Raw genomic sequence first — 25,880 nt, 5'->3', positions numbered from 1 at the left:
TCACAAATATTTCTGAAATTTGTGCACAAATAACAGGGTTGGTCATACGATGGATAAGCGTGGGACACAAGTTTTCTTCAACAAATACATTTATGTTTTGTTGTTCTGGTTAAATACACAAGCAACAGTTTTTTATTATTATGCAAATCATAGTTTGTTCAGCATAACTGTTTAATACCACAAGCTTCCCCTCAGAACAATAAACAACAAGGCAGACTTTGTGTAGCTTTCCTAATGATAAGGCATGACACAGTGAGAGAAAACAGGGTTGTTAAAAAGCAGATGTCTGCGGTGTTGCACAGATGGAATCGATATTGACATGGCTGGAGGTGATATTTTGTAGTGTATAGAGTAAGTGGAAAAATGTATGTGTTTTAATGAGAGTGTGTGGCTGGGGCTACAGCTGCAACTGCGAGGGGGATATTTACCATATATACCAACAACATCCCAGCCTCAGTCTCAGTGCGACACATACAAGTGCGAGGTGTTCCGTGGGACCAACTGGTGAGTGAACCCTTTATTTTTAAATGCAGAATAAACCACTCAAATGCCTTTAAGATAATATACTTGAACGTTAAAAATATACAAATTATAATCTCTCTCTTTCTTTCTAGGAATCATGCAAGCATTAGTGCTTCTTCTCACATTTGGATTAGTACATCTAAGTCTTGGCCAGTACAGCCAGATTCAGTGGTTGTCCCATCTCCGCAGACGCTGGCGACATGGTGGCTGGATGCCAGATGATGTGGACTGCCCTCTGGAGTGTGACTGCCCCTCAGCATATCCAACAGCTATGTACTGCCACAACCGCAATCTACAGCACATTCCCTATGTGCCCTCTCATATAAAATATGTCTACCTGCAGCGTAACCAGATCTCAGGCATCCAGGAGGGCGTGTTTGATAATGCTACTGACTTGGTTTGGGTTGTCCTGTTTGACAACAAGCTTAACTCTGAAAAAATTGGGAAGAATGTTTTCAGCAAACTCAAAAAACTTGACCGGCTCTACTTGAATCACAATGAGCTGACTCATATACCTGCTAACCTGCCTAAGTCCATCACAGATCTTCGACTTGGCCACAACAAAATCTCCAAGATCTCTTCAAACTCATTTGAGGGAATGGTGGACCTCACTAATCTCCAACTTCAGGCAAATGAAATAGAGACTGTTGGAAGTGCCTTTAAGGGTCTAAAGTCTTTAAGTAGGCTGGATATCAGGAAAAACAAGTTAAAGAAAATCCCAGATAATCTCCCTGAAAGGCTGCAACAGCTGTACCTGGAGTTCAACCACATAGACAACGTGCCCCCAGGCTTTCTCACCAAGACACCAAAGTTACAGTTTGTGCGCTTGGCCCACAATAAGCTAACGGATAAAGGACTTCCAGCCAATGTCTTTAACATTAGTACACTAATTGAACTGGATCTTTCTCATAATAAACTGGAGAGGATCCCCATTGTCAATAAGCACCTGGAAAATTTTTATCTCCAAGCCAACCAGATCAAAGGTAGGAACATACACTGTATACATATTATTCAAACATTACTGTCAGAACTGTAAGTACATTGTATTACACACTTAAGATAACAGGATGCTCTAAGAAAATGTGGTATTCATCAAGAATATGTAAAGTTAGTTGAGGACTCAAAATTCTCCCTAGTAAACAAATGGGAGACAGAACATGGTAGCCAGTATGAGTCCGGCTGACCAGGGCCTCAAATATTCAATCAATAACTTTATTTTCATCATGACAAAATTGTATATTTAAAAAAAAGGGTAAAGAAAAACAATTGACAGTAGTCAACCAGTGTCTTGAGTATTTAAATTAGTGCCTTTTATCTGAAATGTAGGGGAGGTCTTCAAAAAATATTGAGTCAAAACAAAGAAATGTATTTATATCAAAATTGCATATTAAAAACTGAACAAATGTGAACTGATGGCTCCTAACATCTTGGTATGATCTTATGTAGAGCACATTTAAGTCTTGATCATACAGCTAGAGTCTGAGTCAGAACATGATTAATAATTAACAATATTATATAATAATTAATAATTAATATTCCTGTGTTTCCAATCTGTTTTGTTTCAGAGTTCTCCTTGAGCAGCTTTTGCAGTTCGATCGACATGACAAACTTCTCCATGCTGAGAATGCTGCGTTTGGATGCCAATGAGATCAGTGCCAAAGACATTCCTGCTGAAGCAGCGTACTGTTTGCGCCGGGTTGCTGTCATTGATGTTTAGTGTCAATGCTGCCAGGAAACAAAACATAACATGTATACCTCTAGGTAACAGGTAACATAACAACAATATTAGATTCTTAACTGTACAGTTTTTTTTTCTGTATTAGTGAAATAGAATACCACAAATGAAGAAAAAATGTGTCTAAATGACAGATATATCAAATTAGGCAACATAAGACTAACAGTAACACTAATATCCTTTCAATGAACTCATTATATCATCACTTTGGCAAATGTTTTAAGAGATGGGACAAATTGAGTATTTGGCCATGTGTGACACTGGCCTCAGGATCTTTGTCTCCATCATGTGGTCTATCGTGATACTGCATATGAATGGCAACATTATTTAATAATGTTTATGAGGATTGTTTTTATTTACCAAATTAATTAATATTTTAATTACACTGTAACGTAATGATAACTGCTAATTTTCTAACATCTGCCATTGCTTAAAACAATGTTTATATGATCTGAATTACATACAAATCACTTCATCAAGTGATTTGAGGTTTTAATTTGGTTTTGCCATTATTAACATTAGAATGTTTGCTCATTTTGGTATGGCTAATTTAAAGAAAACACGCGGTATTATGCTATTTTCAGTGCATTTACAATTAAACATCCATAGATCTTTTTTTTTTTTTTTTTTTTTTTTTTTGTAATCTGCAATGTTGATATAAAATATCTTAATAATAGGACGTGTTTTTAGAACCCTACATGCATGACCAGGAGGTTGAATATTTTGCAAATACAGAGAAGTGAGTGGTGATAGGTGGTAGGAGATTCATTCAATTCAACCCTTGAATTGTTCTTAAAAAGAACCAAAGTTTTGAACTATACAGGATTACTCAAACAATGATGGATCAATCAAAATACAACTTTGAGTAAGCTAATGATATATAACCCAATGGTCAATTTTCCAAATTATGGCCCTTTACAGTTTTGTGTTTCTACTGTGTACTACTTTGAATGATGTGATGATATTTGACATTTGATGATTCTTCTTTTTACTTTGTAAATAAGAGAGGCCACACAACATGGCGGTTTGTTTAGACAGCATTTATGACTGCAGTTATTTTTTTATTTTTTTTTGTAATTAATAAATGTGAAGAATTTGGGAGAGTGAAAAATACCGAGCTCTCTTGACAGTTCTGGCTGCTTTGAGGCCGTCCCCACATATTTATTGTTGAAGACAACTTGCCTTTTCATGTCACACAGCTGCCTTTAATCCTCTGCAGAAAAGCACTAAATTGAATTATAGAAATACTTTTCTTGTTTTGTAATGGCAAAGTGTCTTGAAAAGAAAGATGGATTGCATACTGTTCAGGAGGGGTTTGCGCATTGATAAGCAGTAGCTTGTATAATTAACCATGTTATAGATCATTTTATATTGCTGTTTCTTTTTCCCTGAGACTTGTGGGGTGAATTAGCCTTTTTCTTTGTCCAAAACCAGTATATGGTTCCCAAACAGTGGGAGGGTCACAATCTCTAGATTCCTTCTAGTTATACGAAGAACATTTCCAAAATAAAAGTATTTTAAAAGATGCATACATGTTTTAGTTCAAATTTAAATGTTTGTTTGTTTGTTTGTTTGTTTTGTTGTTTTTTGTTTGTTTGTTTTTTGTCTTTTTGTTTGGTTTTGGACTAATTTATTGTTGTCTTAGAGCAAAGTGATACATTCCTCTAAAATCAGATCCTGTAGTGAAGTGTAGTCCTAACAATTTTATGGAGGGTGCTCTGCCCAACATGTATTTTGCCCCATGCAATAAAATACAAGAATTATTAAACGTTATACATTGATTGGATCACTCGACAGTGACACACCCTGCAGCACAGAAGAGCACCTTATAGTGCATTAACTGCGGAGCATTGTTTCTGCCAGCAACAACAGTCCAGTGTATTGTGTTGTGAATGACACACTACTCCTCAGAGCTCATATTGCAACTATTTGCATTGTTTTGCAGTAAAGATAGATATGAAAGTCCCAGGGTTATAACTGTAATGTTCTCATCCCATGAAAGTAGCCAGTTTGTAAAAATGCATAGATTTCAGGTGTTTGCTGATAACTAAGCTGCACCACAAAGCTAATTGTGAAGGAGAATCTGGCTTTGACCAAAGAATCTGTTATCTTTAATTAATTGTTTCAACACAGGCTGTAGGTGAAAATGGGACTTTTAATAAAAAAGAAAAAAAAAAATTTCAGTGTATGCATATCAATACAGTGCTAGCTAGAGAAAATTGTGGGGGGGGTTTTGTTGTTTTTTTTTTGTTGTTTTTTTTTTGCTGTACATCCTTGTGACTGCTTTAAGTAATAAATAATTCATACATGTGTTTGGCAAAATTACAGTCACTGGGTTAAACGGTAGCATGAAACACCATAGACTTTACAAAGATGTAAAAATAAAACTTCAATGTTCAACAATACCTGCATTTTATAAAACTTCATATACATAAACATATTCCACTTAAGGTCTGTCTTTGCTTTCAGTCAAAGCAAAACCTCAGATTAAATAGGTGGGCATAAATGATACATTACACACAAATATAAACGCAAGACTTTACAAGTGGAATCAGATATACAGGTTCACAAGTGCATTGTCTGCTGCTGCAGAAATGTGCTCTGTATGACCTGTAACTGAGAAAATGTCACGGCTGCAATGAGTAGTTCAACAAATTTTTTTTTTTTTAAGGTACAAATGAAGACTTACATTATTGCTCTTCCATCTCTATGCCTTGCAGGTCTCTGTTTCACATAGGAATACATAGATTAAAACAAGCTCAGGTATCATTAAAAGCCCCGTAGGTGTAGTACCACACAGTCGAAATCCTACCTAAGGTCTGTGTGTGTTCTCGACCTGTGATGAATCTGGGATTTCTGAAAAACAACACACAAAGAGACATGAATAATTAGACATTTGTTACACATTTTGCAACAATTTATCCTTCTCATACTCAGACTTGTCTAGATCCAGAGGATGAAGAGGAACCAAAAACATGTGCTTACTCACTGGTACAGATTCATGCCTGCTATTTTCTATGTCCTCATAAAATATTTTTTAACATTTATTATTTCAAACATTATATAGAGATTAACTAAGAACCTTCTTTCACTGTTAAGGTTGAATGATAACTGTGTTCTTTATTCTTTGATAGATACCCTTTAAAGTTGGCTGATTTTTGAAGTATATGTCTGAAATAATCTTACTATAATAATCTGATTACTGTTGAGTTGTCTAAATATTGACCAAGGCTACTCTTTATAATGTATAGCAGGTGCCGGAGCAAAGCTAACATTTGGGTGGAGACCCCATGTTTATGTTGTTTTGACTGGCGCCTTTATACAAAGCTGTGCTTGATCCTACTTCTTATTGAGCTGGAAAGAGGTCAAAGGTCAAGCTAGGATGAAATACCGCAAAAGTCAATTTGTGTTTCTGATGTCTAATTTGTGAAGTAACATGTTACAATTTTTGATGCACTACTTTTGTTAGAAATGTTAATGGAATAGTAGAGGCATTTTGTCTGGATACGCTTGCTATAATTGCTGTATGTTCCCCAGTTTCATGCATTTTTGGGTTGGCTTCCAGTTTAAATGTAAAAAATGCATAACACCATATAAAGTCTAGTGAAATCTAATGTAAAGACGAGCATGCAGATGAACTGTGTAAATTGTGCAATTGTTACTCTTGACAACTATAGGATCCTTTGTTGGACTCGCAGGATTTATTCGTATTTTTACTGAGACAATCGCTGGCTTGAGTAAAGCTTGAGCGAATAAGAGACAAATGTGTGTCCAAAGGCAATCCTTGTTAAATATTTCACATGGCCCACCTTCCTTTGCCTTGTTTATCATGACGAAGCTGAGACTATTAATAAGCTCCTGAGAAGTTGGACTTTTTGGTGTGATTAACTTTGAGCCAGTCTGATGTTAACACATTTATTTTTTGTCTGGCATCTAAATTCATCAAGTAGTGTACAGTTCTTATTTCTAGATAGTTAGGGGAAAGTCTGTATCATGACACAGAGAATAAATGAAAGAAGGTAAAATTGTGTTCTATGAAAAAACAATCCTTTAATATACAGAGACGGAATTACACATTTTAAATGAACATTGGTTAATTGTTTTTTTCCTAAATGGAATAGGTGTGGTTTACTACAAATACCAAGAATGCAGATGTTTTGTGGCTGCTTTAGTGGTAGTTTGTGTTTGGCTCAGTATTGGAGGAAGCTGAAGGGTTTGTGACATGTGACTTAGTCAGGATGCATTAGCCATACTCAAAACCTTTGTCCATTAAACAACTGTTTATCCGTGTATACATTTACTGATACATGAGCAACAGCATTAAACTGGCTCATTTGTGACTTAATAGTGTTGATAAATCCTGAATGAAATGTGTTTGTCTGTCTGTGGTTCTAGTGAATGCCTAATGTAATTGCTGCTGATGTAACCATGTTAAGATCTGGTGTGAGTCCAGTTGTTGTGCCCTGTGATTGAAGTCTTTTAGGGTAAAACATGTTTCCCTTGGACTGGTCCATCGTCTTCCACTTAAGTTTGAACATCATTCTGTTTCTAATTGCTGTTTAGCATTTTTACTGGCCTGTTATTCAACTTAGATGTTGTTTACCTCAAAATGTTACATTTATATTAATTGAGAATAAAATAAAAGTAATTTATTTACACCGTTTTATAAAAAAATATCTTTTAAATTCTAAGCCATCCATTCTCATGGTTTTGATATAAAAGTAATGTGGATACTGAGCCAAATCCAGGCCCATGCCCTGAGTCATAGCATGTGTAACACCGATGCCAATCCCAGAGAAGAAGAGAATCTGTAACATTCACACGCTGAGTGCGCTGATGCAAACAACCACAGAAATGTGAAAGTCTGGCCATTTCCTCTCTTTGTAATGTTCAGTATTTACTAGAAATACAACTGGCTCACAAAACACAGGCCCTGGCCCAGGAATGTAACTTTCTCTGAGCTCATGTAAATGCACTGGATCAAACAGTAGCAGTACCTTATGTGTGATGAGACAGCAGAGAGTCACTATAAACAGCAGTCCACCACAGATGGAGGTGATGATGAAGACCAGTTTGTACATGTCTTGCACAGCTCTTCTCTGAGAGGCCTTTATGGAGTCCCTACCATGACTGTCTGTGGAAAACAACATTTGACCGGTTATCCTTGTTGCCCCAGACATGACCTGCATAATTCAGATGTGTGTTTTGATTAAGAGTCCCACCTGTGTAGTACTGAGTGGTGGACTCTGTTGGCAACTCTGTGGTAGAGCTCAGACTCTCTGTGTATTCATTTTGGCATGTCCAGTCAATGGGGGCCTCACTCATTGTGACCAGCTCCCAGTAAAGGGTCAGCACCTCTAGTGCCCTCTGCAGCGCCTCTGATGGAGCGCTTCTGTAGAGCATTTCAAAACTCTCAGGTTTGTCCTACAGCACAAAACATACTCTCTTCAATCACCATATTGCTTTATCTTCTGTTTGTGGACAGTCCTTCACACCACATATTTCTTTGACATTTCCAATCATAGAAAATGTTGTCTTTTAAGCATTGAGGAAAGAGCACTGGAGACTCACCTCCACCTCTTCATTAATCTGAGGCACACACTTCTGAGAATACATGTTGAGGATCAGGGCCCTCAGGGACTGAACATAGCCATCATTAACTGAACCTCTGCCGTATTTGAACTGTGTAGTGAGGAGTTCTAAGATCCACGGTAAGGCAGCTTTTACAAAGCAGCATTTGCTCTGTGGGAAACCAGAACAAATGGTAAGAAACAATGCATGAAGCAGATGGAAAGTTTGATTCAAATGTTTCAAGAGGAAACGACCCATAAAAACAAGGGTTACCTTACCAAACTTCTTCGCTCTATGAACGTGTACGTCATAGAACACCCAGTTCTTAACTGGTTGTCCATCTGCAAAACAACAGTGAGATATCAGCTGTGTGTGCTGCTGACATACAGCCACGTCTCTGTGGGACCTACCAAATGTCGGAGTGTGAGCAGGTGCTCCCGTGTGATGGAGTGTCTGCAGGGACCAGGGACCTCCGTCATCGTCAGAGGGAAGCTCAGCAACACAAGCACACACAGACACTTTACCTGCAACTGAGGCAGCCAGCATCACTACACTCTGACAGAAGGGCTAACATATATAGACCACTTTTGTACTTCAAGTCAATCAATAGTTCATTATAAATGAAATGAAACATTAGATATTTGCTCAAATAATCATTTAGCACTATGCTAACATGACACAAGCTTCAAATTTTGCTAATACCACCCAGTAGCTGTTTCATAGCATAAAAACAGTCTTTTCATTGAAAACAATTCCTTTACCTCTGCTCTGCTGTTTGTGAGTTTTGCCTCTCAAAAACCTCTGGGTCCTCATAAAAGATCAGATTTTGAGTTTAGCCAACATGCTCAGCAGCACTTCTCTGTCACAATACCACAGTCCAAGTGTAAATGTGCATGACCTCAGAAGAACCTGCTTCAGAATTTGATTAGTTCCAGTTATGGTCAATACTTTTGTCTGTGAAGCATGGTCTGAGCACACCAGGCTCCCGTGGTGAATATGATGGCCGCTACCAGGCACCTTTTGGCTACTTCTGCACTAAAATCAACTCCAGATGGCCCACAATTTTGGACTAAAACATAATGACAAGCAAACACATTTCAAACACAGCTTTTACAGCTTTTTACTTAACACAATCATCTGTCACTCCCTAGACCAGGGGTGGGTAAACTTTTTTGACACACAGGCCACAGTGGGTTCTAAAATTTATTACATTGGAGATTTGGCCTGTAACATGTAGCAAAACATGAATATGCAAGGCTCATTGTACAAATTGTTTTCCAAATGCATCAATTAAATTAATCATTAATTTATTAAATTTCAGTTAAATAAACACAGCAGAAAAACTTTGAACATGGTTTACCCTTACCTATTTTAATATAATTTGGTGATGTTTGGCAGGCCAGATTAATAAGCCCAAAGGGCCGTTTGTGGCCCCCGGGCTGTAGTTTGCTCATGTCTGCTCTAGACACTAAAAAATGTATATTAAACAACAAAACATTATTTATGTTGTTATTCTCCTTAAAACACAAAAATGGCAGAAGCACCGTATGCATTTGTATGTTGGTGTCTGTCTGTTCTTCATATTATTTTCCAGTCTTTTTTTGGGCTTGAAATTGTATAACATAATTATATGTATAACATCATTATAACATTTGTGCTTACTCCTCCTATCATTATATAGGAGGAGTAAGCACAGATGCCAATAATAAGTGTTGGGGGCAGTAATGAGCTCCCAAGGCTCTAAAGGCGGAAAAAAAATCTGTGCCATTGTGTTTTAATACTGAGCTAAGAATGGCTCACAGTGAACAGAGAAAGGTCCCAAGCTCAAAGATTTGTGTCCTGTGGCTATTATTGGGAGTCAATTTAGTGACTGATGATGACTTATAATTAGATTAATTTAATTTAATATAACTATTGATGTGTCTGGTATGTGGCAGGAGCACATGATTCAAATGTCATCTATCACATGATTGCTTTTCTTGATCAGTTCCATGATGTCGGCATGCAGGTCAACAAACTGCTCAATATAGCTGTGACATTCATAAATTGCACTCAAGCATTCTATTTTGTATTGCATGCTTCACTGAGGTCCACAGTAGAAAAGCTGTGCCCTTACCTTAGCTTTACTCTGGATCAGGGTTGACACAAGGATGGTCATCTGGTACGTGTTTGACAATGGAAAAGACCAGACTCCTCTGTCACACACATTGAAGCAAAAAGATCCTTTTCCTATATTCAATTCCACTCCACAGAAAGGAATTTGCTGTTAAGTAAATCTGACACTTCGTCATGTGGTGCGGTTCTTTAAAGTATTGCTTGATGTGCTCCTCTTGCTCAGAGTGAGTTCAAACCAAGACTGAGTTCAAACCAAGACTAACTGTCTGCACTGACAGACGGCCCTTTTAAAGACCTCCCACCTCTCTTCTGCTTGACAAAGTACACTGTCCTGGGCATCACACTTGTCTTAATATAAATGACTAATAAGTTAGGAATTATTTTAGATTTTTTTTTTTTACCATAAATGTTTTAAAAGTCCAAAGTTTTGTGGGACAAATTGCAAAGACATATAGCATACACTAGCGTCAGATAGGTCCTGGAAACTTCTGTTCATGACCTAAAAGTTCAACATCCCCATGCAACGACATCAAGGCTTGAAACTGTCCATTGTTTTGATTGTAGGCCACGCAATGGCTGTCCTCAGGCGATCCAAAGGTGCAGAATGCTGACCTACGTTTGTGAAAAAAAAGAAAAGCTAATAAAAATATGATGCCCTCTTCAGTTGAGATCACAGCAAGCATCTGCAGAGGTTGTCTGAGGCAGTTGTTGCTTCACGCTGCTCTAAGAATCCAAGACCTTCTGTTTTTTTAGACATCTCATTGCACTGGGGTGAGCGTGCTTTATGGGACCAGTGGGTGTGTATGACTATTTGTAAAACTGAACTAAAAAGGGGGGGAGAGGGAGAAAGAGAGAGAGAAAGAGAGAGAGAGAGAGAGAGAGAGAGAGAGAGAGAGAGAGAGAGAGAGAGAGAGAGAGAGAGAGAGAGTCACACACCAACTCAGATCAGAGCTATTTTAAACAGGGTTTTTTTTTTTTCTCATATCCGATCTCCGACTCCACTGAGAGAGAAAAACACATGGCCTTGAGTCTGTCACTGCAGGAAGTCATTTTCAATGCTTTGTTACGTGAACGTGCTTACATGCAACATTATGTGCTTTGCTCTTAAGTGATCTGAGTGTCACATCACAAACTTTACAGCCTCAGGGCATCTGTGGCTTCACCTACATTTATCAGAGTTGGACTACCATTTTTAATTGAAATAACCACTAGGATACTATGAGCCAGTATGCATTTTGTGGTGGTCTGAGTGCAAATTTAGAGCTTATTCAAGGTCATTCCTTTATTTTAAAACTATTGTCCACAATGTGCCGTTTGCTTATATCTATGGACCAGCATAGGCCTTAATGAGACTACCGAATGAGCCACTAACCACAAGTTTCATGTGAGATCCATCCCCAGGTACGTGAGGCATGACGCCATTTGTCTTAATGTTTTCTCAAGCACACAATATGTAATATATAACTTGAGCTGGTATGCGTGACCAAGGTTCTGGTTAATGAAAATGTGTCTTCTGGTGTGTCCTGTCAGAATTTTCTAAAGGAAATGGTAATTTTTAAAAAGCTGATTACTCAAATGTACATATGAGTAAGGTCTAAATCAAAAATACTTTTACACCTGGCATCTAACATGGTTTTATATTGTGAATGTGTTTTAACTGTATCTGGGTTTGTTCTTCAATATGCAGTTAAATGGTGCATTTTGTATGGCAATGGATCCCAAGCATTTTTCCTCAGAGACTCAGGGATAGGTACCAAGTAACATTTCAGTGGTATTTTTATAATTTCACTTACAAAAATATTGGTTTTGATCCTCTGACCAGACATACATAGCTCTGGGGAACATTCCAGGGGGTCCTTTACAAAATGACTAGGTATGAAAATGAATCAAGGAAACCATTAACCAATTTCTCTTGTGACATTTCAGTCATATTGATCTGCCCTAAACCTAATTCACTGAAGTGACAATAAAACTGCACATTGAGCATACTATGCAGAATAACAGGAGCTACATCAAATGAAACTTATATGTTAAGTATGAAGAATTTATAGGATGTATGACAATCTACAAGAGTACCCAGCTAGTACATAGTAGAATTAAGATATAATGGCATATAAAGTAATTGATATCTCAAAGTGATAACATGTTTAACAACTGGAGATCTATGTAAGGAACTTTTGAGCTGAAGACAAATATTTCCCTAGACTACGGCGGTATCTATACTGTCTGATGGTGTTTGGGAATATGGAGGCTTCTATAGTTAGATTGTACATTTATGTTGATTTACAAAGTGAGATGTTTTTACTGTGGCTTGGATTCTGTTTGAACAGAACGTCCAGTCTACCACAGAGAAGCAAATTAATTAACTGCAATTTTGGAAGAACATTTTAAGTGTATTTACTTTATTGTGATCTTTTTGTTAATAACATTTGACATATCAAAGATGTAGAAATATTTCAGTCTTTGAAATAATTGGACTGCAGTGGCAGTAGTAGTGATAGTACTTTGTAGTAACAATATAGCTGCTAGTACTTTGCTTTCTTTGATCAACAGTATTTTTACTTAATGCTATTTTAATTATTGTTCTTGAACATGTAAACTGTTAGTGATAATAATTTGTAGAAAATGAATGAATGCAAGAATATATATTTGTATTGCACTCCATTACATGATGAAATACATTTAAAAGACACATGCAAATTCCTTCTGAATATCTGACACATCTTCAGACCTGGGAAAACCAGATATGCTTTCAATTTCCATATGAATTTAAAATGAAATGTGAATTGCTTTGTTCTTAATGTTAGTTAACATAGAAATAGTTGCAGGAGTGTTAAACTGTTAACTAGAATTATCACCACTAATATACTTTATAATTCAAATATAGTTATATTTTTTGTATTTCAGTCTATATTTATACATTTTCACCGTTAAGTACGTAAATGCTGTACGTTATTTAATTTGAATACTCATTTTGTAGTTTATTGTAGAGTTATACATTGACTGTAACATACAGTAACAGTAGACTCTGCCCTATAAGATTATTCCTGATTGTCTACACTACCTTGTGTCTATATTTAGAGCTACATAAAGCCTCTCTGTTTTTTTCTGTAGTCAGTACATTACCCTGAGCAGTGCACATGACAGCCCTGCATGTGTTTTGCAAGAAACTCTCCATTTATTTCAAACAATGACAAATATTTCTGTGACTGATACTGTGGCCAGTGAATGTGCCACAGCAATGTGTTTTTAACTAAACCTTGACACAGACTAAGGGTAAAAATGAAACAATGTCATTATTATTGTGGCTTGGCATGTAACAAATCAAATCCCAGTAAACAAGTTTATTCTCATTACGTCAGAATACAGATTGTCAATGTAGAATTAGATAACAACCATCACAGTCACACGCTCATACTCTGTGAGTTTGTCACTCATAAATACAAATATGTAGACAGTTTTCAGTGCAATCAATTAACACAGATGTGGCAGGACATTTGACTTTGTATATGGTAAAGGTAGTGCAGTGGTTTGCAAACTGTGATATGGTTACTATTGGTGGTGTATTGGAGATCCTCACACTTTCATGGTCATGATTTAGAATTTTTTATTTATTTTTTTTTAGCTTTGCCCACTGCTTAGATCGATTCTATTCCAAATTCGAACTGCTTTAGTCCTGCATTAATTCTGGTTAAGTACAGTGTAACTCCTTGTTAAATCTTACACAGCCCCTGTATTGTTCTTATTGAATTTTACATGTCATAATCATTTTATTCATTGATCTGAACCACTTGATGATGTTAGGAATGTCAATTGTCTCTTGTGTGTTAAGCTTACATGGAGTATAAAGTTTGTGAACTACTGCTCTTATGCAAATATAAGAGAAAAGCATCACACAGCTGTAGCAAACCCTATCCGGTTATTGCGGCGGTCAAACTCTGTGTAGTAGCGCGCAATGAAGTTGGCTCCCAGGATCCAGATGGGGCCAGTAGGGGGCGGTACATCCAAGCCCCTGAAGGTGACAGTGCAGACGTCACCCTCCATCTGGGACTGCTGTAGGATTGGTCAGTGACTTGTCAGTATAATTACTACAGACTTGCTAAAGGTGCTCCATACAACTTTTTCTGGTGTAGGGTACGCTTTCAAGGACCTGAAGTGGCTTAACCAACCTCCAGATCTCAACCCCATAGAAAATCTTTGGAGGGAGTTGAAAGTCCATGTTGCTCAGCGACAGCCCCAAAACATCACTGCTCTAGAGGAGATCTGCAGGAGGAATGGGCCAAACTACCAGCAACGATGTGTGAAAACCTTGTGGAGACTTAAACAAAAAGTTTGACCTCTAGTATTGAGATGATCTTTTGTTATTGACAAAATACTTATTTTCCACCATAATTTGCAAATAAATTCTTTAAAAATCAGCCAATGTGATTTTTCTGGATTTTTTTTTTTTTTCATTTTGTCTCTCATAGTTGAAATGATCTATGATGAAAATTACAGGCCTCTCTCATCTTTTTAAGTGGGAGAAGTTGCACAATTGGAGGCTGACAAAATACTTTTTTGTCCCACTGTATCTCTACACAGACAAGTGTTAGAAGGCCAGACCAAAAAATCTGTAGAGAACCCTGCTCATCGTAAATTGTTTTTCAAGGCATTTTTGAACAATGCAAGATATATATGTTTAATGCCATGCTGTGGAACATTTAAGTAAAAGCAGACTCCATGTAGACAAGCAGGTGGTGGTGGCACCAGAAAAATTAGACAGAGCACCTTTAGGCATGCATACAACAAACACTTCAGTTTCATTATTTTACGCACCCATAAAATGTAGTCTTCATGTGTCAGGGAGTATTCCTCTCCTCCCAAATGGAAAGTCACGCTGGGCAGACCGAGCACAGTGTCACAATCCACTTTGTACTGAGGAACAGGGCATGATGACATTATTGTAGCATATTTCATTGGTTCATAGGTTTCCTGAATGTTCAAATCTCACCCCACTTTCGTCCTGCTGAGCCCCAATGGTTTTCATCAGCAGAGTCACAGAGGAGGCTGGCCCTGTGATGTAGGAAGAACCAGTATCTATGACAGCTGTGCAGCCCTCTGCACAAAACATCATCTCCGAACCAATAGACACGCTGGAGAGGTGAAAATTACACCAACACTGCATTAATTGAAATGGAAAAGAGCTATTTACAAGGTATCTCTATTTAACCCATTAAATGTCTCTCCCCTTAGCTCCTTCTCTCCTCTTGGAGGATTCCAGCTCCTATATGTACATGTCTGCATCTTACCCCTTCATGATGACATCCCATTTCCCTGTTTCCTTCGTATCCACATAGTTGAAAGTTCCTGTATAGTAGTTTGGGTCAGTTCCTCCAAGCACCAGTTCTCCTCCAGGCAAGTGCTTAGGGTCCCTATAAAACAAAAAACCCTGTTTTATATTTAAACAACACTCTAGATAGCTTGTTGTTCTTGCATTCTTAAAATAATAATAGTAGTGCCTCACACTACAAACATGTTTAAGCACTAAACTGTAGTCCTCATTCATTCACTTCATAATTTGTGGTGGTAAGCTTAAGTAGCCAGCTGCTCTAGGATAGACTGTCTGAAGCAAGGCTGCCAGTCTTTACCTTTGGCCGCCTCTCCAACCACCAACTATTTACTCACACGCCACATACTTACTAGACAAAGTGAATTCAGTAACTTGCCCAAGGACACAACAACAGTATGTACTGGTTGGAGCAGGTTTTAAACCGCCAACCTTGATTGATGCTCTAACCACTAAGTCTGTGCCACCCACATAATAGTTGCAATTAAAAGTTCATTTTTTTCACCCTTCATTCTTGAAAAAAAACTTCCACAAAAACATGTTGAAAGTCTTATCTGTCTCCATGCTGTTTGTTTTGGATCTTAGTGTGCTCATTAAACACAGCTGAAGAAGAATGGCAATGAATGAAGTGAAAAAACACACATCTATAGCACACTGATGTCCAGCACATGTCCTACTTTATCTCTTTGGATTTTTGCTGCTATTTTTCTCCCAATTAATTTTTTGGATCATAAATAGAAATATTTATTTTGGCCTGCTCCTGCTGGTTTAAAAAGGCATTTGATTTTCCTCACATGCTTGAGCTATGTGTGTTTCTGCCATGAGTTCCACCTGCTGTAATAGATGGAGAACACCTCTTCTTTTAGGATGTGTTGAGACATAATGCGGTCGAAGACAGGAATTATTCCATCAATGGCCACAGTGGGATATCCCATCCCCAGGACTCCATCAAACTTAGCAAATATGAAGGGCATTGCTGATAGAGAAGTGGCTTCAGCGAACACTTGGACTACAGGAATCCCCCCAACCTACAGAGATGAGACAACAGGAGTGCTAAAGGTGTAACCACTCAATTTTCCCTCGGTTTTGATTGATCAGTTCTAGACTCACCACAACCACGTCTTCACTGAGAAATCCCCGGACATTTCCTGAGGCGTACTGGATGGAAAACCCTGTGCCATTCTCCACATAAGTTTGAGATATTGATGCATCATACCTGTTATGTGTAACTGAAAGTTCAAAAGTGATTAGGCTCACAAAATCTGCTTCTAAGAATTTCCCACTGTCCACCAGTAAGACATTTCTTTTCTAAGTCATGCAATATTTTCAATGGTTTACTCACAGCAGGCAGTGGAAAAGGGCGAGCAACTCTGGGACGGCACCCACAAGTTGGCAGAACCTGTGTCAAAAACCACGTTGAACTTCTGTGCTGGCGAGCCTATGCTGATCTCTCCAAAGTACTGCGTCTATCAGAGAAAAAGGTGTATAAAAGAAATGACAAGACATTTGCTCTCTGTGTGTGAAGCTGCTCTAAAGGTTATAAACTTTTCAACATCTTTGAAATGATGAGTCATCCATCATGAAAATCAAGCTTTCACTGAAGTCCAGCTCTTTGGTGGTTTCTGCTCTGAGACATTTGAGACATTTCCAACATCCTCAATCTGTTATGAACTTATGAAGATGAGAGGCTACTTTCCTTTCATGGCCTGAAGGCTTCAAACTACAAATCAAGCTGCTTAGAGAACATTTTTAGTATTCCATTACATATGAATCATGGCCCAGACACATGTACAAGATATTTTAGAAATGATCTTTTATCGTGATGCATAATGATGACTTACATCCAGGTAGTTGGTGAGAGGAGTGGGAACAGTCCCATTGCTGGTGACATCTGTGGCTGTCTGGACCAGCTCACTCATCACTTGCTCCACTGAAACACCCATCTCCTGTAGTGTCTCCCTGATAGATGGCATCTTCCTCAGGGAGATTCTAGAGAAATGACAGATAACAAAGAGATCAAAGAGACAAATTTAGCCTGAGATCATAAACACATAATGGATGAAAGATGTGTGGGAAGTATATTTTCTATGCTATATATCTGAAACCTTTGGCTGGTCATCATCCCAGTATAACTATGATCCTATAATAAAGCACAGATTCTTTCACTTTGTCTGCCAAGGCAGAAAAATGAACAAAAACATATGTCACCAATGGAGAAAACATTAGCCATAGTAATGAACTAATAAACCGGCTTTATTTGTTTGCTACTTTAGTTTTATTAGCATGTTGTTTGAACATAATTATATTCCAATTCTTCATAAAATTCTATAGGTGTAAATTGTTCCTGAAACTACAAGCACAGCACCAAAGTTCTGTATTAGGCCAGTAAAATGTAATACAAACATTACACCGCATCCAAATTTTTATTTGCTTGAACTATCAATGTGTAGCCTTTAGAGAGCTTACCTGTGCAAGGCCAAACTTGAAGATGCCATCACCAATATAGAAATCAAACAGTGACTTAGCACTGGCGACTTCATGATTTCTCTGGTCTGTGTCTGTGTGTAGTCCTTTCTGCTTGTATTTGGTCCCCTCTCCTCAGTGCTGGACCAGTAGATATAGCTGGGGTCTTTCCTGGAGGTTAGACAGCATTGCCCCTCCTTGTTTCTGTCGCACAGCCCCTGCTGCAATAAACAGGTCCTACTGAGAGGTCTGAACTTTGACCTCCTGAAAATGGCACAGACAGACAACATTCTGCCTACGTCCATGGGAGTATGTTAGCTTACATCCATGTTCCAAATTTTAGTAATATGAATAAGTTCCATGTTTAAATTACTTTTACAGTACTGCAGTAGAAACAACAATGATCTTTGAGAACACCATGGATGAGTTACGTCTTTCAGTACAAACTGGTGATATCTTTGTTAGTGATTAGTGAATTATACAAAATGTCTACCCTTATTATCATCCCATCCTAATGAGATATAAAAGAGACATATGAACATAAAGATTAGAGAAAAGGATTGTATCACCTGTACAAAGAGTGGATTTCTATGTCATTGTGTATCTCACACGGCCCAGTTTGGGGAACAAAAAACACTCATCTTTAAGTTAATCTCTATTTTTGTGAAGGGAACCACTGGCAAGCTCCAGAGCCCATGTTGAGTGTATCATGCTGTGGAGGAGACTGGCAGTGTTTCATGTTTTTATACACATCATTATTTTGTTCTAGATTTCTAATAAACTTAGACAAACAAAAACCTGGTATCAATGTCAGGAGGTGTCAGGGCAGGGTACAGTACTGATCACTTAGTCGACCTGGAGATACGGACAGTCACCAGGGGTCATGCTCTTAGATACTTGCTGTGTGCATATAATGATAGCAAGTTACAAGGCCTGAAAGTATTGCTTTACTGCATGTATTTTCCGTTCCTTAATGTAACATTTTAACTATAGTGTTTACTAGTGTTTATATAACAACTCCATTTACATTTGGCAATGTAAAATGATATCAGGGTTTACTGTAGAAAATTTACCGGTCTAACTTTTTCAGGACCTATAGCAATCCTGAAACTCTATAGCTGTACACACAAAAAAGTAAATGTATATATCATGTATCCCAAAGACTGTCTATTAAATAACATAATGTAATAAAATTATTAAAAACCCTAATTAATCAAAACATATTCGTAGTCATTCACATTGGTTTAAAAAAAAAAAAAAAAAAGGTCATAGCTATTATATGGTGCAGTAGCAAAGTTAGTAGATCACTGCAGGACATGTTCACAGGAGTCCTGACCTGTCTGTGTAAAGGATCCTCTGGTCTGGTTCCCACACTGCCCACATAGACCTTGGCGTCACTCAAGCCTGCCCTTCCCCTCCTCAATCACCCCTTTGCAGTGGGAATGGGAAATGGCCATCTCTCCTGGATCATCATTCACTTCAGTGTAAAATTTAATGTAGCTTTTGGCTACTGTGACTTAGACAGATTAAAACTGTAGCAATAAAATGTGACCCCCATGTTAATTTTGAATATTCAGTCTTGGACATTGCATAAAATGTGAAAAACAACTTTTATTATTATTATTTATTTATTTATTTATTTATTTTTTTGCAAATCTACTTTAACTGAAATATCACATTTTGCTACCTCTAGTGGATGTGTATTGTTCTCTTGATCTTAAACTTTAGTTTACTTTTCCCAGCCTCTTGACCTTAAATATATTTAGCCCCTGATGTGAGATTATAAAACTGTTGCAACTGGATTTGCATTATGTTGTCCAAGTGTCCCAGGCTTTTTGATAGATATCTGGATGATGAAGTTACATGGCATGGCCAAAGAGCAGACCTGACGCACTGCAGACGTGGGCTTGGCGTAAGAGGGTGCACAGGGTTGTGACTGTGAGCTATGTGTCATGATAAGAGAGATAGCAAGCACAGTGCTGGTGTGGCCAGGAAATGAGACTTGAGAAAAGTTATCCCTCAAACAAAAAGGAACGAGTCCCAAATCCTCAAGAGCTTAACTTCAAAATCTCAAATCTCATTTGGCTGCAACAAGTGAAAAAACTATGACATTTGCAAACATTTGAGTTATTAGCACACATCAAATGCAATTACCAACCACACAACAGAAAAACATTATCTGTTTTATTTTATTTGCCATATTGTTAGAGCTTAAAATGCAGAGGGAAAATTAGATGAGATGATTCTGCAATTCCATCTGGACACAATATGCATGGAAATATGTGAGACAGTCCTCACAACAGGAGGTAGAAATGTAGAAATAAAGACTCAAAAACAGACTGAAAACACATTTTTCTGTGAGATACTGAAAGGACTGCTCTGTCTGGTTTACACTGTTCCATAGGCTGAATTTTATGCTTTTATTTTGTGCATTTTAATAAGTTAAACCTATTTGTTTGTAAGACATGTTATACTGGTACCCGCCATTGTGGGGCAGCAGAGGACTGTAAAAACGCTTGTGGGGCAGATGAGGAGTTAGTCATATTTTATGAGGTAGAACACTATCTAAAGTCAACACTCTGGTAAAAGAGACTTATATTCACATATTCTTAATACTATTGCCTTAATAGTGTTTCTAAAATCATCATCATTAAGATGTTTGGGTGCATCTCCAAAAACCTGACTATTACTTTGTTTGAAGGAAATCCTCCACCTGCTTGTCTCCATGGAAATGTTGTTCCTTTGGCGATAATATATAACATATATAATATAACATATAGCTATAGTATAGCATAAAAGTCATCTATCCCCATGGACAATGTTCTGAAGTGTTTTGTCACCTCCAAAAACTTACATTGTGTTGCTTTTACATGTGTTCCATGAAGTGAAATAAGTAACTAATAATCCATGACGGAATCTTCTTTGGTTGAGAGTGTGAATAACTGTGCTTTTCAGTTCAGCTTGCTTTTGAGCAATGGAAAAAACAACGGCAAATAGAAAAAAATAGATATGGCTGCCCATACCTTGTTTCTGCTATGTAAAGATGAAATCCCATAGAGCTCCATTAAGAAACAGGTACTTATTCAAACAGACCATCTGGTGAACAGGAAACCATGGCAACCAGGCTTCTTTACTGTTTACTACAAACGAGAGAAAGTGTGGACATCCATCACCTGCACTTATGAATATGTAGCACACTGTACATGAGGATAGTCTTGCTGCTGAGTAGCTTTGTTGACAGGTGTCTAATATTTCTACACATTTATGTAACTGTGTGTAGTACAAGCAATTCCATCTGGCAGTGTTACGATTTTCTTAATCCTGCACTACTGCAAAAGGATTAGTTTAATTGTGTTGCTTTTTATGGATCTATGCACAGACATACCAAGTGCGGTGAGCTGATATAAAATAGCACCCAGCAATGTCAGCGTCAAAGCTCTGGTGATTTAGTAAAACAGAAAAGCTAGCCACATTACAAAGCTCAGTGCAGCCAGCTGTTTTGTACTTCAAAGTCTCCTCAATATCAAAAAGTGTTCGTGCTGTCAGCATTCAGAAAAGCAAAGGCTTGTTGCTCAGTTGAATTATGCTCCCCTGTCAAATTTGTGACATGTTTGCAGTTGATGTACACATCTGGATGGTGGCTGTGCACTTGTCCAATGTAAAGTGTTGAACATCTGGGAAACCTATGAATGTCTGAATGTCTGTTTTATCTCCTCACTTGGCTAACACGCTGCTGCCAAAACTATACATTATAATGCACTGAAAGGTCATATCTGTTACTTCAGTAGTAATACTTGTAGTTGTAGTAGTAGTAGATAATTGTAAGTTATGTTAGTTGTAGATGTTGTTGTATTATATAATTATTATTTTCAGTTTTTTATTTATTTTTTAGTTTTAATAATTTGATTATTATTTTATTATTTCTGCTGTAGGAGTTTGTTTAATATGTATAGCCTAAAAAAGTAAAATAACTTTTATTTGAGGAAAGATTTGCAGTATTTCCTTAATTTCTCCAGAGGCTTTACTGACTCTTGTTATCTAACAAATTGCTGTTAAACACCTAATGAATGATCTTGCCTTGTACATTATAACTAGCTATAAATTTGGCTGGTGTTTGGTGCCGAGTTGGCAAAGCATTTTCTATTCATAAGAACTGGGTCTGAAAACAATGCACTGGAAACTGTAGGAGAGGTTTAGTGACCCGGGAATAGTTATAAAACCATTTCTTTGGGTTTGTTTACTGAATATAGTCTCTAATCTCTTCATACTGCAGTATTTTGTGAAGTGTGAAGGATGGAAATTACTTGTAACTGATGGTATCTGATTGACAAATGCGTAGACTATGCAACTCTTATGTTTGATTCCAAAGTTTTGTTTCTACAACTGCACTAATTTCATTTTGTTATCTTTGCTGAGCTCAACTGCACTTTCCAGAACTAGACACATCATAAAGTGTTTTTGTAGCTTTCCCATGGTAGTAATAACAATAATAACACATAAAAACACCAAGGAGGAAAAAATATAAGCATATGCACTTATACACATCCAGTCAGTGTATGTGAAGATATATTCATTTATGGCTGCTTTTGTCAACAGCAGTGATAATTAATTCAAGTAAATTGAAACTCCTGCAGTAAAAACATATAGTTTGAAGCAGAAAAGAGACCTTGGGAAATATATTGATTGTTAATGATATTTGTGTTATTTTCATAAAATGAAAGCTTTATAGGTACACTCGTGTCTATAGTTCAGATGTACTTCACGCTGGGATGGTGTAATCCTTCAATCATCCTTCTTTGTAGTATTTAATATTAGATATTTTACTTTTTCACAGTGGAGTGACGATTGTTATTGTTAATATACCCGTTCAATTGTGGAAAATGCTTAATTCTCTCATTTGGAGCATTTTTTAACCCGAGCGTGAGGAATGGCAGTGATGTGAGTCTCATGGCTGCTAATGAAATGAACTGGAGTGAGATCAGTGGGTCTGTGTGAGGTGAGCGAGCACAGAGGGAATCTGTGCAAAACAGGCTGTACAAACATTCCAGTTGCATATACTCAAAACATATTGTGTTTGACCTGCTATTAACTAGTACTAGTACATAGTACTAATACTATGTATTTGCTAGTTGGCATTAGGTCATGTCATCACAGCATTTAGCCCTCTCACCTTGTTTGTGTAAATTATGTGTACATTTTTTTGGTGTTCTTTTACTGCTGTACTTCGGCAGTACTTAAGGTCAGTAACTCAAAGAAAACCTGTTTGTATCAGGGAAGGTGCAGAGAACTCCTCAACTTCTGTCAAGCAAGTGTATTTCAAACTTTTGAGAATTAAGATAAAGAAAATGAAAAGATTTGTCTTTGACCAAATAGAAATCTGTTACCTGGGCTAAAATGATAGGCACAACCATTGCTGACACAAAACTACAACCATTGTGCTAACATTTTTAACTAGTGAACCAAACTTACTTCGAGAACCATGTTTAATTAAAACTTGAGTGATATAAATAATGTACTTATTCTTGACTGTGTCCCTTTTAAACCATCTTGACATTTCCACAGCCTAGTGATTCTCGTTGCTTTCGTTGAGTTTTCACAGTTAAATCAGCACAGTGGTGCCTCCAGTGCTACTCTGTCAGTGAATAATTCAATACTGCTGCCAGCGCGCTCCTCTTGTGTGGAGCATGGTTCACAGTCAGTGAAGAGGAAGGCCCAATGTGCGGCGACAGGGCCTGTTTTCAGAGACCGCAGCCGAGCGTACTCTGTCTTATGTAAGGAATGGGGCCAGGCTCACACAGTCACTGAAGAAACTCATGTGGCCATGTCATCATAACAACATCCCCCATAACCTCACCCCCTTACTATTCCTTGACAAGAATAAGTTTCAAAATGTAAAGCGTTTACTAGTGATTGCCAATAGTGTTGTTTTGGGTTTTTGTTTTTTTTTACTAATACCTAGTAATACCATGTCAAGTATCGTAATATCCCTCCAATACCAATACCAATACCACTGCTTTTGTCTGAAAAGCCCTCTACTATAAAGAATTTTACATTACCATATACCGTTTTTTTTAATTATTATTTTTACTACACCCAGTTTGAACTGATCTAAAATATTTATATATGTGCAAATACACTTAAATATAACCAGTGTCTTTCAAAATGAGATACAAATTTGATTCAAAATATATGTATATTCTGGTACTGTTTAGCTTCATCACTGCTGCCTACATCATTGTCTCTGTATGTACACAGTAGCTATTTAGAAGGGCTAATGTGAGAGCGATGATATAATTTCTATTACAGATGTTTTTTATTGGGTTGCAAGTCTTTAGCCAAAAGGATTTTGTGCTTTTTATTGACATCATAACTTTTTATATGGAAACAGTTGAAAGGAGAAGGCATGGAGTGGGATAGCTGGAAATTTGGGAGTTAATTGTAAGTTTAATGTGCCATTTTCTTAACAAATACATTTCTTTCTTAGCTTTTCTCAACTCCACTATTATTATTACTGTCTAGTTCACTCATTTAGCAACTAGGAAATGTACACAAAGACAATCCTTTACATCTGTTACTTTTCCACTTTGTGACCATTACCTGTGCTCTCTTCGTTCACACATTTTGAACATGCTATTCTCATGGGACCAACAAAATGAAGATCATCTGGTAACTCGTTATTCATTAATGAACACACAGTCATTTGATCCAGCGCAGGTGTAGTATCCATTCAGACATTGCAGCTCAGAGATGCTTCCCTGAATCACTAATTGCAGTTTGTGTCACTACATACTCTACACTTTTTTTGTGGAAGTTCTTAAACTTTTATGCTATCAGTTACATTTTTATTCTCCTCTAACTGTTTTGATTGCAGTGACATCAAACAACCTGATCTGCTTTGCATCGTTTTAAACATGGTATTAGCCATCAGGTAAGTAATTGCCCTGGACCATATGCAGCAATAAATTAGTACATAATTTAAGCATAATGAGACCAGCTAGGTTTGTTGTTTGTTATTACTTTTATCCATTACTTTTAACTTCACATTTGGATCACAAACAAGAACAAACAAATGTTGACTGAACACAGTACAGGGTAGAAGCAGGGCAGGGCCAGACAGGAGCAATTCATAACCACAAACTCAGGAGTGGAGTTATTCTCCATCATGGTATTTTGCTTTAAGAACGTTTATAGCGTTATAGTGTTACAGCTTTTTTTTTACCTAAAAAAAAGCTGTTATATTGCACGTAGTCTAAAGTGCTGGATGTATTGCACATACTCTAAAGTGCTAATGTACTGCATACACCCTAAAGTGCTGGATGTACAGGGTGTCCATAAAGTTTGATAAGATATCTTAATTAGACATGTTCTATTGTACTCAGTGGTTTAGAAAGTTTTTTTTTTATTTATTTTTTTCTTTTTACCTCATTTAATACATCTCTATAATGGGCACCATGAAGTACATCAAGATGGTACTTGATTTCTTGCTATGTTTGCGGCAATCGCATCTGTTATCTTTTGCTGTAGTTCAGTAATGTCTTGTATCTTTGTTTGATACTCTTTAACATAGGCCCATGGAAAAAAATAGAGGTGTCATATATGGTGAAAGTGGTGACCGTGGAATCGGTCCATCCTTTCCAATTCAACGGTCTAGAAATGTTTGAGGAACTCACAGAGATGCAGAGCCCAATGTGTTGGGGAACCATATTGTTGGAAAATTATGGTTGGTTGAAGGTCTGCAGTTGTTGTGCCACATAGTCAAAAGGTCAAGGTAGAAATTTGCAGTAATTAATCTCTCATGGAAGAAAAATGGACCAATAATTGACCAAAAATGCAACGTGATTAAAAACTTTTATAACCACTGAGTACAATAGAACAAATCTAATTCATATATCTTATCAATAGCCTTTGTAATTATATTTTAAAATTGTAAAGAGACTTTATGACTACTCTGTATTACATGTAGCCTAAAGTGCTGGATGTATTGCATATACCCTGTAGTGCTGAAATGAGTTTTTATGAAATGTGCTCACAGGTTTGTGTTGATCTGAGCCACTGCTTTAAATGACTTTTGAATGTGGTGATACTGCTGAAGTAGTTTTTTCTTACAGACTTTATACTTGAATTAAAATTATAGATTCTAGGTTTGGT

At 37.3% G+C, this 25,880-nt stretch overlaps 3 protein-coding genes across 4 annotated transcripts; 1 reads left to right on the top strand and 2 right to left on the bottom strand.

Moving 5' to 3' along the window:
* Positions 1-617: 617 nt before the first annotated feature.
* fmodb (fibromodulin b) lies at positions 618-2,239 on the top strand. The gene is made up of 2 exons (XM_033969902.2): positions 618-1,505; positions 2,088-2,239. The coding sequence occupies exons 1-2, from the start codon at positions 620-622 to the stop codon at positions 2,237-2,239; spliced, it is 1,038 nt and encodes a 345-aa protein (XP_033825793.1). The 5' UTR covers positions 618-619.
* A 2,273-nt stretch (positions 2,240-4,512) lies between these two features.
* csf1b (colony stimulating factor 1b (macrophage)) lies at positions 4,513-10,390 on the bottom strand. The gene is made up of 9 exons (XM_033968869.2): positions 9,945-10,390; positions 8,239-8,358; positions 8,107-8,169; positions 7,829-7,999; positions 7,480-7,681; positions 7,255-7,391; positions 5,070-5,113; positions 4,947-4,981; positions 4,513-4,867 (listed from the first exon to the last, which is right to left on the bottom strand). The coding sequence occupies exons 1-8, from the start codon at positions 9,984-9,986 to the stop codon at positions 4,948-4,950; spliced, it is 813 nt and encodes a 270-aa protein (XP_033824760.1). The 5' UTR covers positions 9,987-10,390; the 3' UTR covers positions 4,513-4,867; position 4,947.
* A 3,298-nt stretch (positions 10,391-13,688) lies between these two features.
* ren (renin) lies at positions 13,689-17,852 on the bottom strand. 2 transcript variants are annotated; one of them, XM_033968868.2, is made up of 9 exons: positions 17,736-17,852; positions 17,111-17,258; positions 16,612-16,735; positions 16,380-16,498; positions 16,101-16,297; positions 15,232-15,354; positions 14,934-15,075; positions 14,759-14,857; positions 13,689-13,996 (listed from the first exon to the last, which is right to left on the bottom strand). In XM_033968868.2, the coding sequence occupies exons 1-9, from the start codon at positions 17,807-17,809 to the stop codon at positions 13,835-13,837; spliced, it is 1,188 nt and encodes a 395-aa protein (XP_033824759.2). In that variant the 5' UTR covers positions 17,810-17,852; the 3' UTR covers positions 13,689-13,834. The 2 variants fall into 2 exon arrangements, with proteins under 2 accessions (XP_033824759.2, XP_055078887.1); XM_055222912.1 differs by having other exon boundaries at positions 13,909-13,996; positions 14,759-14,819.
* Positions 17,853-25,880: the final 8,028 nt, after the last annotated feature.

This window comes from Periophthalmus magnuspinnatus, chromosome 7, assembly GCF_009829125.3.
Source record: "Periophthalmus magnuspinnatus isolate fPerMag1 chromosome 7, fPerMag1.2.pri, whole genome shotgun sequence".
Lineage (NCBI taxonomy): Eukaryota > Metazoa > Chordata > Actinopteri > Gobiiformes > Gobiidae > Periophthalmus > Periophthalmus magnuspinnatus.
Note: the sequence above shows the minus strand (reverse complement) of the source record. Positions and strands in the feature narration are given on the sequence as shown.

What these genes read in the sequence shown, in the direction of transcription:
- ren (XM_033968868.2), bottom strand. Translation starts at nt 17,809, where the DNA reads ATGAAGTCGCCAGTGCTAAGTCACTGTTTGATTTCTATATTGGTGATG. An exon ending in CTCAGCAGGACGAAAGTGGG is followed by an intron (nt 14,858 to 14,933) that starts GTGAGATTTGAA and finishes CCTGTTCCTCAG; the next exon opens with TACAAAGTGGATTGTGACAC. An exon ending in ATGAAGACTACATTTTATGG is followed by an intron (nt 13,997 to 14,758) that starts GTGCGTAAAATA and finishes CCAATCCTACAG; the next exon opens with CAGTCCCAGATGGAGGGTGA.
- csf1b (XM_033968869.2), bottom strand. Translation starts at nt 9,986, where the DNA reads ATGACCATCCTTGTGTCAACCCTGATCCAGAGTAAAGCTAAG. An exon ending in TGATCCAGAGTAAAGCTAAG is followed by an intron (nt 8,359 to 9,944) that starts GTAAGGGCACAG and finishes TGGCTGCCTCAG; the next exon opens with TTGCAGGTAAAGTGTCTGTG. An exon ending in CACCACTCAGTACTACACAG is followed by an intron (nt 7,392 to 7,479) that starts GTGGGACTCTTA and finishes TGTTTTCCACAG; the next exon opens with ACAGTCATGGTAGGGACTCC.
- fmodb (XM_033969902.2), top strand. Translation starts at nt 620, where the DNA reads ATGCAAGCATTAGTGCTTCTTCTCACATTTGGATTAGTACATCTAAGT. An exon ending in CCAAGCCAACCAGATCAAAG is followed by an intron (nt 1,506 to 2,087) that starts GTAGGAACATAC and finishes GTTTTGTTTCAG; the next exon opens with AGTTCTCCTTGAGCAGCTTT.